Consider the following 18,057-nt stretch of genomic DNA (forward strand, 5'->3'; position numbering starts at 1 on the left):
GATGTATTGAATACGTTTTGTGCGACGAGGGTTTAAAAGCTCATCATTTTACAAAGAATGTGTGAGCTCGTTAGCGCTTTTGCCACACAGAAATTTTGATGTTTTTGAAAGTCAATTTCTTCTCGACTATTACACCCAAAGAGCCAAAAATTTCGCCACTTACTAAGTTTCACAAGCTCTTTAAGTTTTTCTAGTAAAATCGTCTCTAGCCTGATACCTTCTATGCGCAAAGTCGTATGTTAATGAGGAAAAATGTAAACAATGACGTCAGCAAAGATTTGCCTATAGGACGATCAAATGGATCGATACTAGAGTGCACAGACGTGAAATCCTTTTGAAAAATGTTTTAATTGTCAAACTTTAAAGGATTTTAATTTTAATGTTTCATCCCCACAAATAATCAACAACAGATTTGAGAATTTTATCTATTTTTAACTATTGGCTTAATTTGACAAAATTATCTCTGTTATAAGAATGATTTTTATCCTTTAATTGTAGCTTCTTAATTATTTTTAACAATTTTATCTTTTTATTTAGTACACGCCACAACTCCACAAGCTTGTTAGGTTTGAAATTTTGTACCGTGCATAAATAAAGGTTGTATGTGTGTATGTATGTAAGTTCACATATTTCCATCATTTCTGGTCCGTGAATCATTTGCGGTTAGAATTTGGGGATTAATTGCATTTGCGGGCCTGTACAGATATCCTTGTAGATTTGGTTTTGTCTTGATCACGTATGTATGTACATGTATGATGCATGCGCATTTTACTCCTTGCTGAACATGGAAAAGAAAAAAACACAACCTGAAGAGAAAGTATTATTTTTACCCTGTTCTATTTTGTTGTTTCAAGCATTTATAACGGTATGTCTGACACTTGTAAATATTGTTTTCTGCCATAGCATTATCATAACATAATTGCACTAAACGAAAAATGTCTACTCTGTCATATATTCCTCTATGTACTTCTCTGTTCTAAATGAACTTAACTTGAATGAAATAAACAAACCAGTTCGAGTCCTTTACATTGAAGCGTATCCTGGCATGAAATTCGCGAAATTCAACCAGTGGAAACTTTCATTCCAAGTGCAAGCTATGGCTACATTTCTCTTAAGGTAAACGTTTGAAGTTGTCCTTCAGTAGCATTTTGGAATAGATAGATATATTGGTTCAATTAAGGCCTCGAGCTACTGTATTTTTATTCCGAGCTTTCGCCGTTCAACGGCATCATCACCTATTGTCCACATTATCATATATTTCCATCACCACATGTACACTCGTTGTCCTTACTACATAATCAAATCATTCACGCCACCTACGTCACTTTTACATCACGCACTATTGAATCTTTTCTTTCATTCCCTGATGATGCCGTTGAAGAGCGAAAGCTAGTGAGGCCTGGAGGACACACAGAAAAAAAGAATTGAATACTGAAACGCGTCTTTCAATTTTCTTTGTTTGTGTCCTCTAAGCCTCACTGCCAAGCTGAATTTAAATATATGGGAAACAGTATATAGGTGTGTAAAGCTCAGACTCCAAGCTCCCCGATTCCTTCAGGTAGTTTCATAGAAGACTTCGACTTCATCAGGTTGGAAGTGGTAAGAACTTCCCGTCAGGAATGATTTTGAGAAGGAGGATCCAGGACTATTACCAGCTGGCGGGCTGTAGGTGTATCCAGGATTAGTGTGAGAATTGGTTTTTGATCCAGCGTTGTTGGCAATGTATATATCGTGTCCCCATCCAAATGTTGGTCCATAGTGAGAGCAGCTGTAGATGGAATAGCTTCTATAGCGCGACAGCCCTGAGCTTTGATCTAGTTTTAGTGGTTGCCAACCAGGCTTGTTAACCAATGAGAAGAGAAACGCTGCTGAATCGTTGTGATATGAACAGCCACCTAATTTGAAATACACAATGAATAAAGAAATCCTACATTAATTAAGTTTACCGACACTTTATACCGTTTGTTATTAACGTATTTAAACGTTAATTTTTTTGGTTCACAATTTTTTACAATTATTCTTAAATATCGTTATTATTTTTTGCGGTATTAATCTTACGGCCTTCTGTTCCGGCAAACCATTACCCCTATTGCAGACCGAATCGTGACTTACCATACTCTATTTCATACCTGGCGAAACATCGATCTATTTCCATCACATTTTTAAATCTAGTGATCCCAGCTTTAGCTTCCTCAGAACACTTCCATGGGGTGCATGCAAGAAACATGGGTTTGAGATGCCTCATCTGGAAAATGATATAACTTTGTTGCGGCAAATCATGCAGCCTATGATAGTCTGTTCTATATGACATTACACCCTACTTTTCCTTCTCCGAAGAAAAACTAGTTAATAATCACTTATGGAAAACAAACATTTATCAAAAACTAATCCATCAACGATTAACGTTTTGTGCCAGTGGTTTCAGTATCGAGCTCAAGCTGTCAGTTATGTGGGAGTAACACACCGTACTAAAAACATGCAAGTGCTTCCATCGGAATAGTTTTTTGGGATGTGTTTTAAGAAACAGGATTACCAGAAAACTCTTAGTATCATTGATTTCCTTTCCTTTCGAGTGATGTTCTGTGCAACTGCTTTACTGATTCGAGGCTATTTTAGCAAGTTAACTCTCCTTGAAGACATTCCACCCCAGTGTATCCCAAAAACCGTTCTGAATCAGCAAAGAGAAGCGCATATATAACAGGTAATACACCGTGAAAGCAAGGTAAAGCATTTGTTTAAAAAATATTCTAGCAGATTCGTTTTCTAAAGCATATTGTACAGTTTATTGATACCCCTATAAAATTCACAGTGACCATTATTGAGCAATATGATCATCGCTGACTCACATCTTGAGCTTGGGTTGCCTGTGATAAGATGAAATTGATCATGTCACTTACTCCATGAGAGACTTGTGTATCCACCAAAAATATATTTCCCAGCACGGATGATTGTGACAGATGGACCTTTGTTGTCACAGTTTGAATGGAAGGTATAGGAAGACCAGCCATTTACAGTTGCCCGGTAACAGCGATGCCAGTAAGAAGATTGACGAGTCACAGGCTTTAACCATTTATCGAGCCATGCCAAAAAGATCTGGTTGTTCCCCAGAATGCTGGAATGTTTCAGACCCGCTGCGAAAATAAAATATGAAATCGTGCTTTGGATCTATTTTGTGACTCGCAAATGTTTCAATTACAGTAGTTTGTCATGTTGAAAGTTTGTTTTGCAAAGAATTAACACTTTCATCTTCACCAGTCTTACAAAGATCATTTTTACTTGCGCCCAATTCAATGTGACGCTGACTAAAGGTGTATCGTTTGTTCTGCAACAATTATGGGAGACATTTTAAGAGTAGATTTCTCTTACGGTCACCTATACCTATGCAGGATAGAAAAATTCGATTTTGTGAAACTTTGTCAGGAGGAAGGTTTTTACTAACTTAGTTCAAAACTGTACCTTTGAGGTTGTTTGGATTTTTATTTTCTTGTGGAGACGGCCTTACGTATTTTGCCCCGAGCAGAGCAAAACTTGACCCCAAAATTAGACATTTTGTGAGCGCTAGTGAGCCAAAGTAATTAGCGTAACTGGAAAAGCTAACCCATAGTACTAAAATATCATATTTTAGAAGTTATTTAACGTTGTCAGATCAGCATGAAATTCAAACCTGAATTTTTAGCAAATTTTTAAAATTATACGTTTTGATGATGTTGCGTCACGTCAAAATTTAGGTCAATTTCGTGGACCAGAGAATCAATCTGGTACATGGATTTACCTGCCCAAACTATTTTTCTGCTTAAAAGTATCCCTTAAGCCACGTTTTTATCGCAAATCTAGCTTGGGTAAATAAAACCAAAAAAAAAAACAGAACAGGAACATATTCGGATGGCATTTGCCATAAAAAGGAAGATCATATCCAATGCTCGGCGCCGACTTCCGAGAAATCACGCTGGAAGAATCAACTTACAATAATGAAAAAACTATAAAGGGTTCAAAGTCCACCAAAATTCAACTTTTGAATTTTCGACATTGCACGTAGTTTTACAATTTGTACCTTCATGTGTAATTAGAAATTTGATTTGTTCGATCTGTTGCCGATTTAGCACTGCCTTTTTGAGGATTCCATTTTGTAGTTTGATGAATTTATTCAAGTTCACGAAGTAAAACATACAACTTCATTCATTTTCCGAATATGCATGTTTCCGATAACCTACAGCAAGCCTGTTAATCGCAGTCATTGGCATAACCCGAAAACACTGACCCCCGGTCCACGGATCCCCACTACGGACCGGATTCGTGGACTACCGCTACGGACCCCCTTTACGGACCAGCCCCAAAATAGAATAAAAATAATATTAAATAAAGATTTCACTGACAGGTTGTCTAATAGATTATTCCTGACGTTGTGCAAATGTTACAGACTTGGGTTCAGGCTCGGTTGCAAGCTATATCATTACACGGTAGCATTTCCTTTGGTGTGGCTATAAATGAAAGACCGGGAAGCCTCGAAATTTGCGCTCCTTCCCTCCGCCATTTTGTTCAGCCCATTCTTCCGTGGGTTCGTGAACTCGTCCCAGACATCACAATATGCTCAGCGGAATAAGAGATTCAAACAAGCTTAAACGACCTAGAAACACATCTTCCATAGCCAGATTAAGCGCCAAATGAAAGTTAAGAACTTTCCTTCTTTTTGCCATCTGTATCACCCATAAATGTAATAAAAACCATAAATGTAATACCAACCATAAATGTAATAAAAATTAACCATAAATGTAATACTAACCATAAATGTAATAACTTTTAACCACAAATGTAATAAAACCACTAACCATAAATGTAATAAAATTTGCCCATAAATGTAACAAACTGAACAACCATAAATGTAATATGGCTTAACCATAAATGTAATAAACTGGCTATGACTTTCAAATCAAGGGGCTACAAACTTGTCATTCTCTTTGTGCACTTCTTACTTCAGGACACGGGCCTCTTGCATCAAGTTAGTATTTTAATTAACCCAGAGACCAAAACCGAAGAAGTTATAATTATGGTCTGTGAACATTAAGGAAGTACCCAAGTATGATTAGAAAGTCTATATACCAGAGCGTTTGAAGTGCTGGTGGTTGATGATATTCCATCCATTTGAAAGAGATTGAGGTTCTCTTTATTTACGCCCACTCTTGAGTGCCTCATTAATTCCTATATATACATTCTGGAATTCTGGAACGAAACGGACTTCATCCGGAAATCACACGACAGACGGATTTGTCCGGAATAAGGTGTACTTTGATCTCTGGGGCCGAGATTAAGAGTCCGTTGTCCGTATTATAGAGGTGTCACACACACTATGTCACTCTTTATAACAAAACCTTACTGGACCTATACTTTGGGATCTAAATTTCTTTAGTAAGTTTGGTCTCGTTAGGGTGTCTCGGGAAAAACCGCGATATTTCACGCCGTATGGGCCTCGTTTAGGACTGCACACAAAGAAATAGTATTTTTGTTTCTTTAAGGAGTCAGGCCTTTAGGGGTCGTATTGAAAATTTCAAGTCAATTTCACGAAGAATGAGAATGGCAAGTTTGTAACCCCTTGATTTGGAAGTCACAGCCAGTTTATTACATTTATGGTTAAGCTTATTACATTTATGGTTGTTCAGTTTGTTACATTTATGGGCAAATTTTATTACATTTATGGTTAGTGGTTTTATTACATTTGTGGTTAAAAGTTATTACATTTACGGTTAATTTTTATTACATTTATGGTTTTTATTACATTTATGGGTGATACAGCCATCGACATCTCCTTACGCCGAAAACAGCCTTTAGACATTATTTTTAGGGTTTTAAGAGGCTGTCTCTGTAAGAACCGACCACTGATTTTAATTCGAAAATTCGATTTTTCTCATAAGCTGGGATTTCAAAGCCCTTACCTAGCCAATCGCTAAAATGAGTTTTATTTCATTAAAAATTCCAATTGAAGTTTTCTAGGATTGATTGAAGTTCGGTCCGCTCGACACAAGTTTCATACCCGCCGAAACTGGAAAAATAGCACATATTGCCGGCGCTCTGAAAAAAATAATATTCGCTCAAAAGTCCCAGTTCTTTTTTTCAACTATAGATATATCATAGCAGTTTGTTTAGCCATGTTGCAATTATAATTCAATGTTGTTCCTTCAACGGTTAAAAGAAGATTTTCCACCCGTTAAATCGAGTTTTGAACCAAACGCGAAAACAGCTCTACTTTGCAGGCACGTTTTAAAAATGTGGCACCTGTTTGAAACTGCTGAACTACATGAATAGAAAGTATAAATGTCCCTTAATTTAAAACAATAATAAAATTTGTCTGCCCACTAGGTCTCCAAAACTAACGACCGCTTAAAGTTCAGGAAATTTTGAAAATATTCCAGTGAGTAACTAACACACTCGCCTTCGAAAAGTGCTCCGATAAATTCCCGTAAATCTCTTACCTGGCTTCAAGATTAAAGGTTTGGTCCTTTGTAGGGATCCTTGAAACCTAGGTAGCATTAAAACTGCCAGCTTTTCCTTCCAAAAGTAGGTTTGTATATAAAGTAGAGTTATACGTTCCTCATCTGTGTCGAGCGTGACCGTCACATACTTCGATGTTCTTTGTATTACTGACCATTGTTTTCCTCGAAGCCGGTTTAATCATGTAGACTCCTCTTGAAAGATTTGTAGAAGCACTCTTTTGGACAACTCTCGGCACAAATACATGTATGAACAGTAAACGGTGATTCGGGAAGCCAAAGAAGGATTGATAAATGCCACGGCCATTTTGTGTTTACAACAAGTGATTTAGTTCCCAATCTTCCCGTTATACTCACAGGAAGTATTGGGAACTAAATCACTTGTTGTAAACACAAAATGGCCGTGGCATTTATCAACACTTCCTTGGCTTCCCGAATCACCGTTTACTGTTCATACATGTATTTGTGCCGAGAGTTGTCCAAAAGAGTGCTTCTACAAATCTTTCAAGAGGAGTCGACCTAATTCAAGAGGAGCCGACCTAATTGTTTCTAACGCCATTTTATCCTCTTATACATTAGTATTTAATATTTATCTTGTTTACTTTTGTTTTGTACATCGAACCAATTTCTGAAACTGTATTGTCAAAAATAATTCGCGCATTAGAATATTGTTCGTTTCAAATCATATTACCTAATTGTTGTCATAAATTCAAATCACAACTGTGAACGAATTCAAATTATATAATAAATCTGATGATCGTTTTATGGATTAATTAAGTCTTTTTATTTACTGAAAGTGATTTTCAATTGTTTTCTAATAAATATTTCTTCATTCAATGATCCTGCCTACCGTAAATATTGGACGGACACTTCTCAAGCTGTATGCTTTTTGATGTAATAGTCGAACGACACCTCCAACTTTTATGCCATGTTTACTCCTTTAATCTTCGTTTCAGACATAGATGAGTGCTCTTCCAACTCTCATAGCTGTGATGCCAACGCTGTTTGTAATAATACTCGTGGATCTTACACTTGCACGTGTAAACCTGGATATTCAGGAGATGGCAAAAATTGCACTGGTAAGTAATGTTTCCTTAACAAAAACTGTAAAATTCCTCGGCTAAAGACAACTACTGCGAAATGACGTCACGTGAAAATCAGGCCAGTCAGTTTGGGCTTAACAAATCCATAGCATGTAAACTGATAAAAAAAAAATCGTCTTTTAATTCGCCCCTAGTCACCGACCAAGCTCCATGATGTAAGCTTTTAGCGAAATGTTTTGGCTTTTCATACATTTTAGTGCAGGTCATTTTGCGTTTTTGAAATTTGTAGATCTCCGTTCTTCAGAAATGACACTCTGGTAGAAATTCCTACCAATATATCATGACAAGTCTGGCTGCGTCAAAGAAAGAACTGACTACCACATCAAGTCACGGTTCCCATACAATGACTTTCTCACTATCCTTTGCAAAACGTGTTCTTTTGATATGGAAAAATGTTCTTCTGACCAGCAGAAGCAATATGGCTTCCTTTGAACGCTCTACAAACAGGACTTTTTCCCTAAAGAAAGATTTCGTTAATAAACATGGTAAATCTCTACTCACAACAACTACTATCAAATTTAGGATTAAGTATTACTTATATCAATACTAGCAAAAAGACTACTTACTTCAGAACATAAAACCCTTTTTTTGGCAACAAGCTCAACACAATTCGTGTTTTTCCTTCCTCTGCCGTGTTTTTTATTACCCACAGATATCGATGAGTGCATCAGCGGTGCACACGACTGCCACCGTTTGGCTTCATGTACAAACACTGTAGGATCCTACACGTGTTCGTGTAACCTTCCTTCATCAGGAGACGGTAAAACGTGCAAGTACACCGCGCCAGGTGAGTATTTTACGTTGATCATGCTCAATTTCAAACTAAACCAAGCACGTTTTCAGGTTGCAGTCGTTAGAGTTAAGTTCAAACTAAACAACTGAGATTGTTAATGTTCTTAGCAACAAAATGGTTTCTTCCGTGCAATGGTTTGAAAAAGCAATTCAACAGACCTAGTTTATAAGATGTATGAGTGATCCAGTGTCTGGGGTAGGGTGACCTGCCTTTGCTAGCCCCTTACTCAGCCGGAACTTTCATAGTTTACTGAACCCACATTGATTGGGGTAATCCGAACACACTGACCCGCCGTCCGCGGACCCCACAACGGACAGAGTCCGCGGACTACCCTGCAGACCGCTCCACGGACTACCCCTACTGACCCCCTCAACGGACCACCCCCAAAACAGAATAGAAAAGAAAAATAAAGATTTCATTTATAGGTTGTCTAATAGATTATTCGTGTCGGTGAAATTTCGAGCGTAGCGTTGTGCAAATGAAACAGACTTGGGCTTTTAAGAGGCCGTCTCTGTAAGAACCGACCACTGATTTTAATTCGAAAATTCGATTTTTCTCATAAGCGGGGATTTCAAAGCCCTTACAAAGTCAATCACTAAAATGAGTTTTATTTCATTAAAAATTCCAATTGAAGTTTTCTAGGATCGATTGAAGTTCGGTCCGCTCGACACAAGTCTCATACCCACCGAAACTGGAAAAATAGCACATATTGCCGGCGCTCTAAAAAAAATAATATTCGCTCAAAAGTCCCAGTTCTTTTTTTCAACTATAGATATATCATAGCAGTTTGTTTAGCCATGTTGCAATTATAATTCAATGTTGTTCCTTCAACGGTTAAAAGAAGATTTTCCACCCGTTAAATCGAGTTTTGAACCAAACGCGAAAACAGCTCTACTTTGCAGGCACGTTTTAAAAATGTGGCACCTGTTTGAAACTGCTGAACTACATGAATAGAAAGTATAAATGTCCCTTAATTTAAAACAATAATAAAATTTGTCTGCCCACTAGGTCTCCAAAACTAACGACCGCTTAAAGTTCAGGAAATTTTGAAAATATTCCAGTGAGTAACTAACACACTCGCCTTCGAAAAGTGCTCCGATAAATTCCCGTAAATCTCTTACCTGGCTTCAAGATTAAAGGTTTGGTCCTTTGTAGGGATCCTTGAAACCTTGGTAGCGTTAAAACTGCCAGCTTTTCCTTCCAAAAGTAGGTTTGTATATAAAGTAGAGTTATACGTTCCTCATCTGTGTCGAGCGTGACCGTCACATACTTCGATGTTCTTTGTATTACTGACCATTGTTTTCCTCGAAGCCGGTTTAATCATGTAGACTCCTCTTGAAAGATTTGTAGAAGCACTCTTTTGGACAACTCTCGGCACAAATACATGTATGAACAGTAAACGGTGATTCGGGAAGCCAAAGAAGGATTGATAAATGCCACGGCCATTTTGTGTTTACAACAAGTGATTTAGTTCCCAATCTTCCCGTTATACTCACAGGAAGTATTGGGAACTAAATCACTTGTTGTAAACACAAAATGGCCGTGGCATTTATCAACACTTCCTTGGCTTCCCGAATCGCCGTTTACTGTTCATACATGTATTTGTGCCGAGAGTTGTCCAAAAGAGTGCTTCTACAAATCTTTCAAGAGGAGTCTACATGATTAAACCGGCTTCGAGGAAAACAATGGTCAGTAATACAAAGAACATCGAAGTATGTGACGGTCACGCTCGACACAGATGAGGAACGTATAACTCTACTTTATATACAAACCTACTTTTGGAAGGAAAAGCTGGCAGTTTTAACGCTACCAAGGTTTCAAGGATCCCTACAAAGGACCAAACCTTTAATCTTGAAGCCAGGTAAGAGATTTACGGGAATTTATCGGAGCACTTTTCGAAGGCGAGTGTGTTAGTTACTCACTGGAATATTTTCAAAATTTCCTGAACTTTAAGCGGTCGTTAGTTTTGGAGACCTAGTGGGCAGACAAATTTTATTATTGTTTTAAATTAAGGGACATTTATACTTTCTATTCATGTAGTTCAGCAGTTTCAAACAGGTGCCACATTTTTAAAACGTGCCTGCAAAGTAGAGCTATTTTCGCGTTTGGTTCAAAACTCAATTTAACGGGTGGAAAATCTTCTTTTAACCGTTGGAGGAACGACATTGAATTATAATTGTAACATGGCTAAACAAACTGCTATGATATATCTATAGTTGAAAAAAAGAACTGGGACTTTTGAGCGAATATTATTTTTTTTAGAGCGCCGGCAATATGTGCTATTTTTCCAGTTTCGGTGGGTATGAGACTTGTGTCGAGCGGACCGAACTTCAATCGATCCTAGAAAACTTCAATTGGAATTTTTAATGAAATAAAACTCATTTTAGTGATTGACTTTGTAAGGGCTTTGAAATCCCCGCTTATGAGAAAAATCGAATTTTCGAATTAAAATCAGTGGTCGGTTCTTACAGAGACGGCCTCTTAAAAGCCCAAGTCTGTTTCATTTGCACAACGCTACGCTCGAAATTTCACCGACACGAATAATCTATTAGACAACCTATAAATGAAATCTTTATTTTTCTTTTCTATTCTGTTTTGGGGGTGGTCCGTTGAGGGGGTCAGTAGGGGTAGTCCGTGGAGCGGTCTGCAGGGTAGTCCGCGGACTCTGTCCGTTGTGGGGTCCGCGGACGGCGGGTCAGTGTGTTCGGATTACCCCAATCAATGTGGGTTCAGTAAACTATGAAAGTTCCGGCTGAGTAAGGGGCTAGCAAAGGCAGGTCACCCTACCCCAGACACTGGATCACTCATACATCTTATAAACTAGGTCTGTTGAATTGCTTTTTCAAACCATTGCACGGAAGAAACCATTTTGTTGCTAAGAACATTAACAATCTCAGTTGTTTAGTTTGAACTTAACTCTAACGACTGCAACCTGAAAACGTGCTTGGTTTAGTTTGAAATTGAGCATGATCAACGTAAAATACTCACCTGGCGCGGTGTACTTGCACGTTTTACCGTCTCCTGATGAAGGAAGGTTACACGAACACGTGTAGGATCCTACAGTGTTTGTACATGAAGCCAAACGGTGGCAGTCGTGTGCACCGCTGATGCACTCATCGATATCTGTGGGTAATAAAAAACACGGCAGAGGAAGGAAAAACACGAATTGTGTTGAGCTTGTTGCCAAAAAAAGGGTTTTATGTTCTGAAGTAAGTAGTCTTTTTGCTAGTATTGATATAAGTAATACTTAATCCTAAATTTGATAGTAGTTGTTGTGAGTAGAGATTTACCATGTTTATTAACGAAATCTTTCTTTAGGGAAAAAGTCCTGTTTGTAGAGCGTTCAAAGGAAGCCATATTGCTTCTGCTGGTCAGAAGAACATTTTTCCATATCAAAAGAACACGTTTTGCAAAGGATAGTGAGAAAGTCATTGTATGGGAACCGTGACTTGATGTGGTAGTCAGTTCTTTCTTTGACGCAGCCAGACTTGTCATGATATATTGGTAGGAATTTCTACCAGAGTGTCATTTCTGAAGAACGGAGATCTACAAATTTCAAAAACGCAAAATGACCTGCACTAAAATGTATGAAAAGCCAAAACATTTCGCTAAAAGCTTACATCATGGAGCTTGGTCGGTGACTAGGGGCGAATTAAAAGACGATTTTTTTTTTATCAGTTTACATGCTATGGATTTGTTAAGCCCAAACTGACTGGCCTGATTTTCACGTGACGTCATTTCGCAGTAGTTGTCTTTAGCCGAGGAATTTTACAGTTTTTGTTAAGGAAACATTACTTACCAGTGCAATTTTTGCCATCTCCTGAATATCCAGGTTTACACGTGCAAGTGTAAGATCCACGAGTATTATTACAAACAGCGTTGGCATCACAGCTATGAGAGTTGGAAGAGCACTCATCTATGTCTGAAACGAAGATTAAAGGAGTAAACATGGCATAAAAGTTGGAGGTGTCGTTCGACTATTACATCAAAAAGCATACAGCTTGAGAAGTGTCCGTCCAATATTTACGGTAGGCAGGATCATTGAATGAAGAAATATTTATTAGAAAACAATTGAAAATCACTTTCAGTAAATAAAAAGACTTAATTAATCCATAAAACGATCATCAGATTTATTATATAATTTGAATTCGTTCACAGTTGTGATTTGAATTTATGACAACAATTAGGTAATATGATTTGAAACGAACAATATTCTAATGCGCGAATTATTTTTGACAATACAGTTTCAGAAATTGGTTCGATGTACAAAACAAAAGTAAACAAGATAAATATTAAATACTAATGTATAAGAGGATAAAATGGCGTTAGAAACAATTAGGTCGGCATATTTCAGCTGCTGGCATGTTTCCGAATACGAATCTGAGACATGCTTTGTATACATAATATTATTCAAATCTGGATCATTGAATAATGCAATTCAAGAGTTTTCATTGGCTTCGCCATCATGGGTTATGAGCCATTATACCATGCTCTACAAATATGGTAACTCGCGTAACTGGTTCGTTTCCATTTTTTATCTTAGTTTAGTTTTCTATATTTTGAAGGTGTTTTTAATAAACAGCTATTACACTCGCGCTTGTTGGATAGGACGTGATTATAACAAACTCGGCGCTGCGCTGCTCGTTATCTATCTGCCATCTCATATCCAAAGCGCGCTCGTGAAATAATTATTAATTATATGTTTCTCAATGCTCTTAGTTTTTCCACAGCCAAAAAGAGTGTTCCTTCTCTGAGCAGATAACATGCCAGTGGGAAAATATGAGTAAACTAACGTTAAAAAAATATTGTTAAAAAGACGCTTAATGGCCGTATAAATCAACCGACGTTTCTGCATTACTGCCTTCTTCAGGGTGCTTAAGCTGCCACGTAAAATAACGAGATCGTTATTTGCAGTCGTGTGCTGTTTTGAAACTGTTTGCGCGTGCGAAAAAAACTGGGAAAATATCCCGTGCTTTTTGCACCCAAAAAAGAGGCAATTCGTTTCTATACCAACCATAGTTTTCAGTCAAGGATTGCAGAAGAGCGGTAAGTTGAAGATTTATTTTCTAAATAATACATAGGTCCTTACCCGTCAACAGAGAATAAAGTTCATAAAATGTTAGTACATTCAGCATCAACATCAAATGTATTCATTTTTTCTTTCACATTTCTTTCATTTTTTTTTGATGGTTTGTTTGTCTTTTTCCTTACCATTGCAAGTTTGTCCGTCTCCAGTATATCCAGCTTTACAGTTACAGGAAAATGAGCCCACGATATTTACACAATCTGCTTTGACGTCACAGTTATGGGTGTTGGCAGTGCACTCGTCCAGGTCTGCAACAATAGAATAGAGAGAAAAAGGAAAAAAGTAGTGAAGTGAACGAGGTTAAAAGTCTTGATTTGTAACGACTCACTTTGAAAATTAACCATATACCCGTTTTGAGTGGGCATGATTATCCTGACTGAATTCTGAGAAATCTACGATCTTTACAGTAGAAGAATTCTACTTAAATCTTCTCTAGAAAACGATTTGCAACTGTTACTCTACATATTAAAAAAAAAAATTGTGTTAAACCTTACGGTTTGGCAAATTCGCGCGACGATTGAGTTGTGGTTTGAAACTTGCAGCTGCTTACACGCCCTCGGGAGTTCAGTGATAAAATTTAGAGGTTTAAAAAACGCATAACGGTGAATTTCCTTTCTTTATTGTCATAGGGAATTTAATTATGCAGGAGTATTTCAAAATATTCCTCTGAAACACCGAATGAAAGAGAAAACGTCGGGATTATGCGGATGATCTTCAGGCACTGCACACAAATTAGCTGCTAGTACACGGTCGTTCAGGCAATTAGATTGCTGCGTTTTATTTGTATACTAGCAGAATTTTATAAAATAGTAGGATATTCTCCCTGAGACGAATAATCTTAACTTTGTGTACATTGTTTTCTTTGCCATGATACTAAACATATAATGTTCACATACCACTGCAAGTTCTTCCGTCTCCAGTAAATCCGGGTTTACACAAACAGCGATAAGACCCCAGTGTATTCTTACAGTCCGCATTTAAGTCACAGAGAGATTCAGATGCGCTACATTCATCAACGTCTAAAGAAACACAAAGCGTAATAATAAAAGTAATTATAACATAACTAAAGCAAAGCGCGCGCTCTGATTGGTTAATTTAGCGTCTACTATTTGCCCATGGGTGTACGCTGCTGACGTGTGTGCCAATGTTTACAAAGCAAATCTTTTGACAGACATCGTTTCCAAAGTAATGGCCGACGTCCCCTTCCCAGAAATGCGAAACTGTCTTCACAGTTGTGTGAAGATGAAACTTTATCGAGTTACTGGTGTGCAGTCGGTTGTCATGAATGAATTTTCGCGCGCTTGTTTTCTCTTGTCATGTAAGACTACACGAAAATTTTTTTGTGATGTACCTCAATAAAAGGACTCCTGTTGTTCCAATGTCTCAATGTTATGTTATAAAACAAATGGTAAACGCCATAGTGTGCACTATTGAGTTATGGATGCACTTGGGAGGTTTGCTAAGCACTCAAGAAGCTAGAGTCGCGCTCGGCTATCGCCTCGTGCGACTCTTACGCTTCTTTCGTGCTTAGCAACCTCCCGCGTGCATCCATAACTCAATAGTACACGCTATGGCGTTTACCATTTGTTAATTGTTGCATACAAGTGACAAAACTGTTGTTAATTTCCTGTTTGTTAGTATTTTGTTCGTTTCTTTTCGTTTCCTTTGGTATTATTTCGTTGCCCTGCCCTGCCCTTGCCTTGTCTTATGTTGTCTTGGCTTGGCTTGTCTTGTTTTGTTTTGTTTTGTTTTGTTTTGTCTTGCCTTGTCTTGTCTTGCCTTTTCTTGTCTTGCCTTGTCTTGTCTCTTCTTGCCTGGTCTTGTGTTGTGTTGTGTTGTGTTGTATTGTCTTGCCTTGTCTTGTCTTGTCTTGTCTTGTATTGTCTTGCCTTGTCTTGTCTCCTCTTGCCTTGTCTTGTCTTGTATTGTCTTGTCCTTGTCTTGTCTTGTATTGTCTTGTCCTTGTCTTGTCTTGTCTTGTCTTGTCTTGTCTTGTCCTTGTCTTGTCTTGTCTTTTCTTGTTCTGTCTTGTCTTGTATTGTCTTGTCTTGTCCTGGCTAGTGTTGGCTTGGCGTGTCTTGGCTAATCTTGTCTTGGGTTGTCTTTTGTTATCTTGTCTTGTCTTGCCTTGTCTTGCCTTTTTTTGCCTTGTCTTGGCTCTGCTTGGCTTGGATTGTCTGGTCTTGTCTTGTTTTGTCTTGTCTTGTCTTGTCTTGTCTTGTCTTGTCTTGGCTTGTCTTTCCTTATCTTTTCTTTTCTTGTCTTGTCTTATCTTGTCTCGTCTTGTCTTGTCCTGTCCTGTCCTTTCCTGTCCTGTTTTGTCTTGTCTTGCTTTGACTTGTCTTGTCTTGTCTTGTCTTGTCTTTTCTTGACTTGCTTTGAATTGGCTTGGCTTGGCTTGTCTGGTCCTGTCTTGGCTTTTGTCTTGGCTAGTCCTGTCTTTTCTTGGCTTGTCTTGTCTTGTCTTATCTTGGCTTGTCTTGGCCCGTCTTGTCTTGTCTTGTGTTGTCTTGGCTTGTCTAGTCTTGTTTAATCTTGTCTTGGCTTGTCTTGTCTTATATTGACTTGTTGTTTCTTTCTTATCGTGTCTTGTGTTGTCCTTTTTTGCTTTGCTTTGTTTTGTCTTCCCTTGTCCTTTCTTCTCTTGCCTTGCTTTGGCTTGGCTTGGGTTGGCTTGGCTTGTCTTGTGTTATGTTGGCTTGTCTTGTCTTGTCCTTTTTTGCTTTGCTTTGTCTTGTCTTGTCTTGTCTTGTCTCTTCTTGGCTTGGCTTTTGGCCTGGCTCTTGGCTTGCCTTGTCCTGCCTTGTTTTGGCTTGGCTTGACTTCGCTTGTCTTGTCTTGTCTTGTCTTGTCTTGTCTTTTCTTTTCTTGGCTTGTCTTTCTTATCTTGTCTTGTTTTGTCCGGTGCTGTCTTTTTTTTTTTTTTTTGTCTTGTCTTGTCTTGTCTTGTCCTTTTTAACTTTGCGTTGTCTTGTCTTGTGTTTTCTTGTCTTGGCTTCTGTTTTCTTATCTTTTCTTGTCTTTTCTTGTTTTGTCTTATCTTGTGTTGCCTTGTCCTTTTTTGCTTTGCTTTGTCTTGTCTTGCCTTATCTTGTCTTGGCTTGGCTCTTAGCTTGGTTTTAGGCTTGGCTTGGCTAGGCGTGGCTTGGCCTGGCTAGTCTTGTTTTGTGTTGACTTGCTGTGTAGATTATGCAGACTTTTTGTACACACAGAATCGTTTGAAACCAAAGAATATGCTCTGAATGAGAAATTCTTATAACAACACTGAGACTGACGGATAGCAGAAACTCGACATGCAGATTGTCTAAAGGAAACCAACTGATTTTGGATTATCACTCTATTACTATTACTTACCTCCTGTTTTCATGTCACAGTAAGCAAGCACGGTCTTTACAATGTCGAGGAAATGCAGCCAGTACATGCCGTCAACCGCGTATTCTCCTTCACTCGCCTTGATTTCTTGGCAAGATTCTGCGGGCATTTCCGGAATAGTGCCGACGCGGACTGGGGAAAAGTAAGAGATTTGATGTCAACAAGAAATGTTCCTTGGAGAGCTTCAAAAGGTAAAACGAAAGTGAAATGAAACATCAAGCTTAAGTAAAAATGCTTAAGTAAAGAACTGACAATCGTAATCCCAAAACGTCTAAAATGACGACTATTAATTGACAGGGATAGCAAATTCTTGTCACTACCTTAAGAGTTATCGTCCTGTTAATTTTGTAAAAGCATTCAATGCAATACTGACGAGAAAAATGTTCATTTCATGCCGAACATTTTGTTGAAATTGGAATAATTACCTGGGACTTCTTTCTTACTTAGTCAAGCTTTCTCCTAAAGAAAATGTTTACTCGGAGTGAAATTTTGGCAACAGTATTCCATAAGAAAGCCATGATATGGAATATCAATATTATTTCTGCAAAAATAAGCGTGATAAGTAAATGACTGTGAGTGATGAGTTTAATGTTTCGGTCACGTTAAATTACCTCTATTCATATCTCGTTTGAAGTAATATCTGTCAGAGTTGGGAACGAAGTCTTCAGGTCTGGCTTCCTTGGTACGGTTGTTCAATTCACACATTCCTTGAGAAATGACGAAATTAAAACTTTGGCACCTAAAGTCACGATAACATTCCCGCAGGCACACATCACCGAGTGATGCTCCCATGATATTCTTGAAGATATGTCGCCGTAGCATCATTCCTGAGATGGAATATTCAGCCTCACCGCTACATTCCTCAACAGCTGATTCAACGAACGATTGCTGACACAGCAAAAATACAGCTATGAAGTTGACGCACTGTAAAGTCATCGCTTTTGCTGACTCTCTCTCTCTCTCTCTCTCTCTGTTATGGCGAAGTAATACACTGCAGTCCTGTAGATTAAATGGTTGAAGATAAATAACACTAATAAATCACGGGAATATGACATACATCCAAGTACGAAACAGCTCGTCTGAAGTTAGTGACAAACCTACTAGTGTCATGGTAAAAATACTTCGAATTTATGGAGCTCGTCGCGTCGATCCGTTAGACTAGCATGAACATACTGGAAAATGACGTCCTTGTACTTTTTGTCGTAGAAATAGTCGAATGAG

The 18,057-nt window shown here is 38.2% G+C and overlaps 1 protein-coding gene across 1 annotated transcript in view; it reads right to left on the reverse strand.

The window, feature by feature from the left end:
- The window catches only part of LOC145496206 (uncharacterized), a 43,646-nt gene extending 25,874 nt beyond the window's left edge, over positions 1 to 17,772 (reverse strand). Inside the window, exons 1-5 of the mRNA XM_081475872.1 lie at positions 17,448 to 17,772; positions 16,819 to 16,968; positions 14,361 to 14,483; positions 12,178 to 12,300; positions 11,367 to 11,501 (exon numbers count right to left, since the gene is read on the reverse strand). Of these exons, the coding sequence (XP_081331998.1) occupies positions 11,367 to 11,501; positions 12,178 to 12,300; positions 14,361 to 14,483; positions 16,819 to 16,968; positions 17,448 to 17,772 (856 nt within the window). The remainder of the gene's footprint in view (positions 1 to 11,366; positions 11,502 to 12,177; positions 12,301 to 14,360; positions 14,484 to 16,818; positions 16,969 to 17,447) is intronic.
- Between the last annotated feature and the right edge of the window lie 285 nt (positions 17,773 to 18,057).

The sequence above is a fragment of the Orbicella franksi genome, chromosome 8, assembly GCF_964199315.1.
Source record: "Orbicella franksi chromosome 8, jaOrbFran1.1, whole genome shotgun sequence".
NCBI classification, from domain to species: Eukaryota; Metazoa; Cnidaria; class Anthozoa; order Scleractinia; family Merulinidae; genus Orbicella; species Orbicella franksi.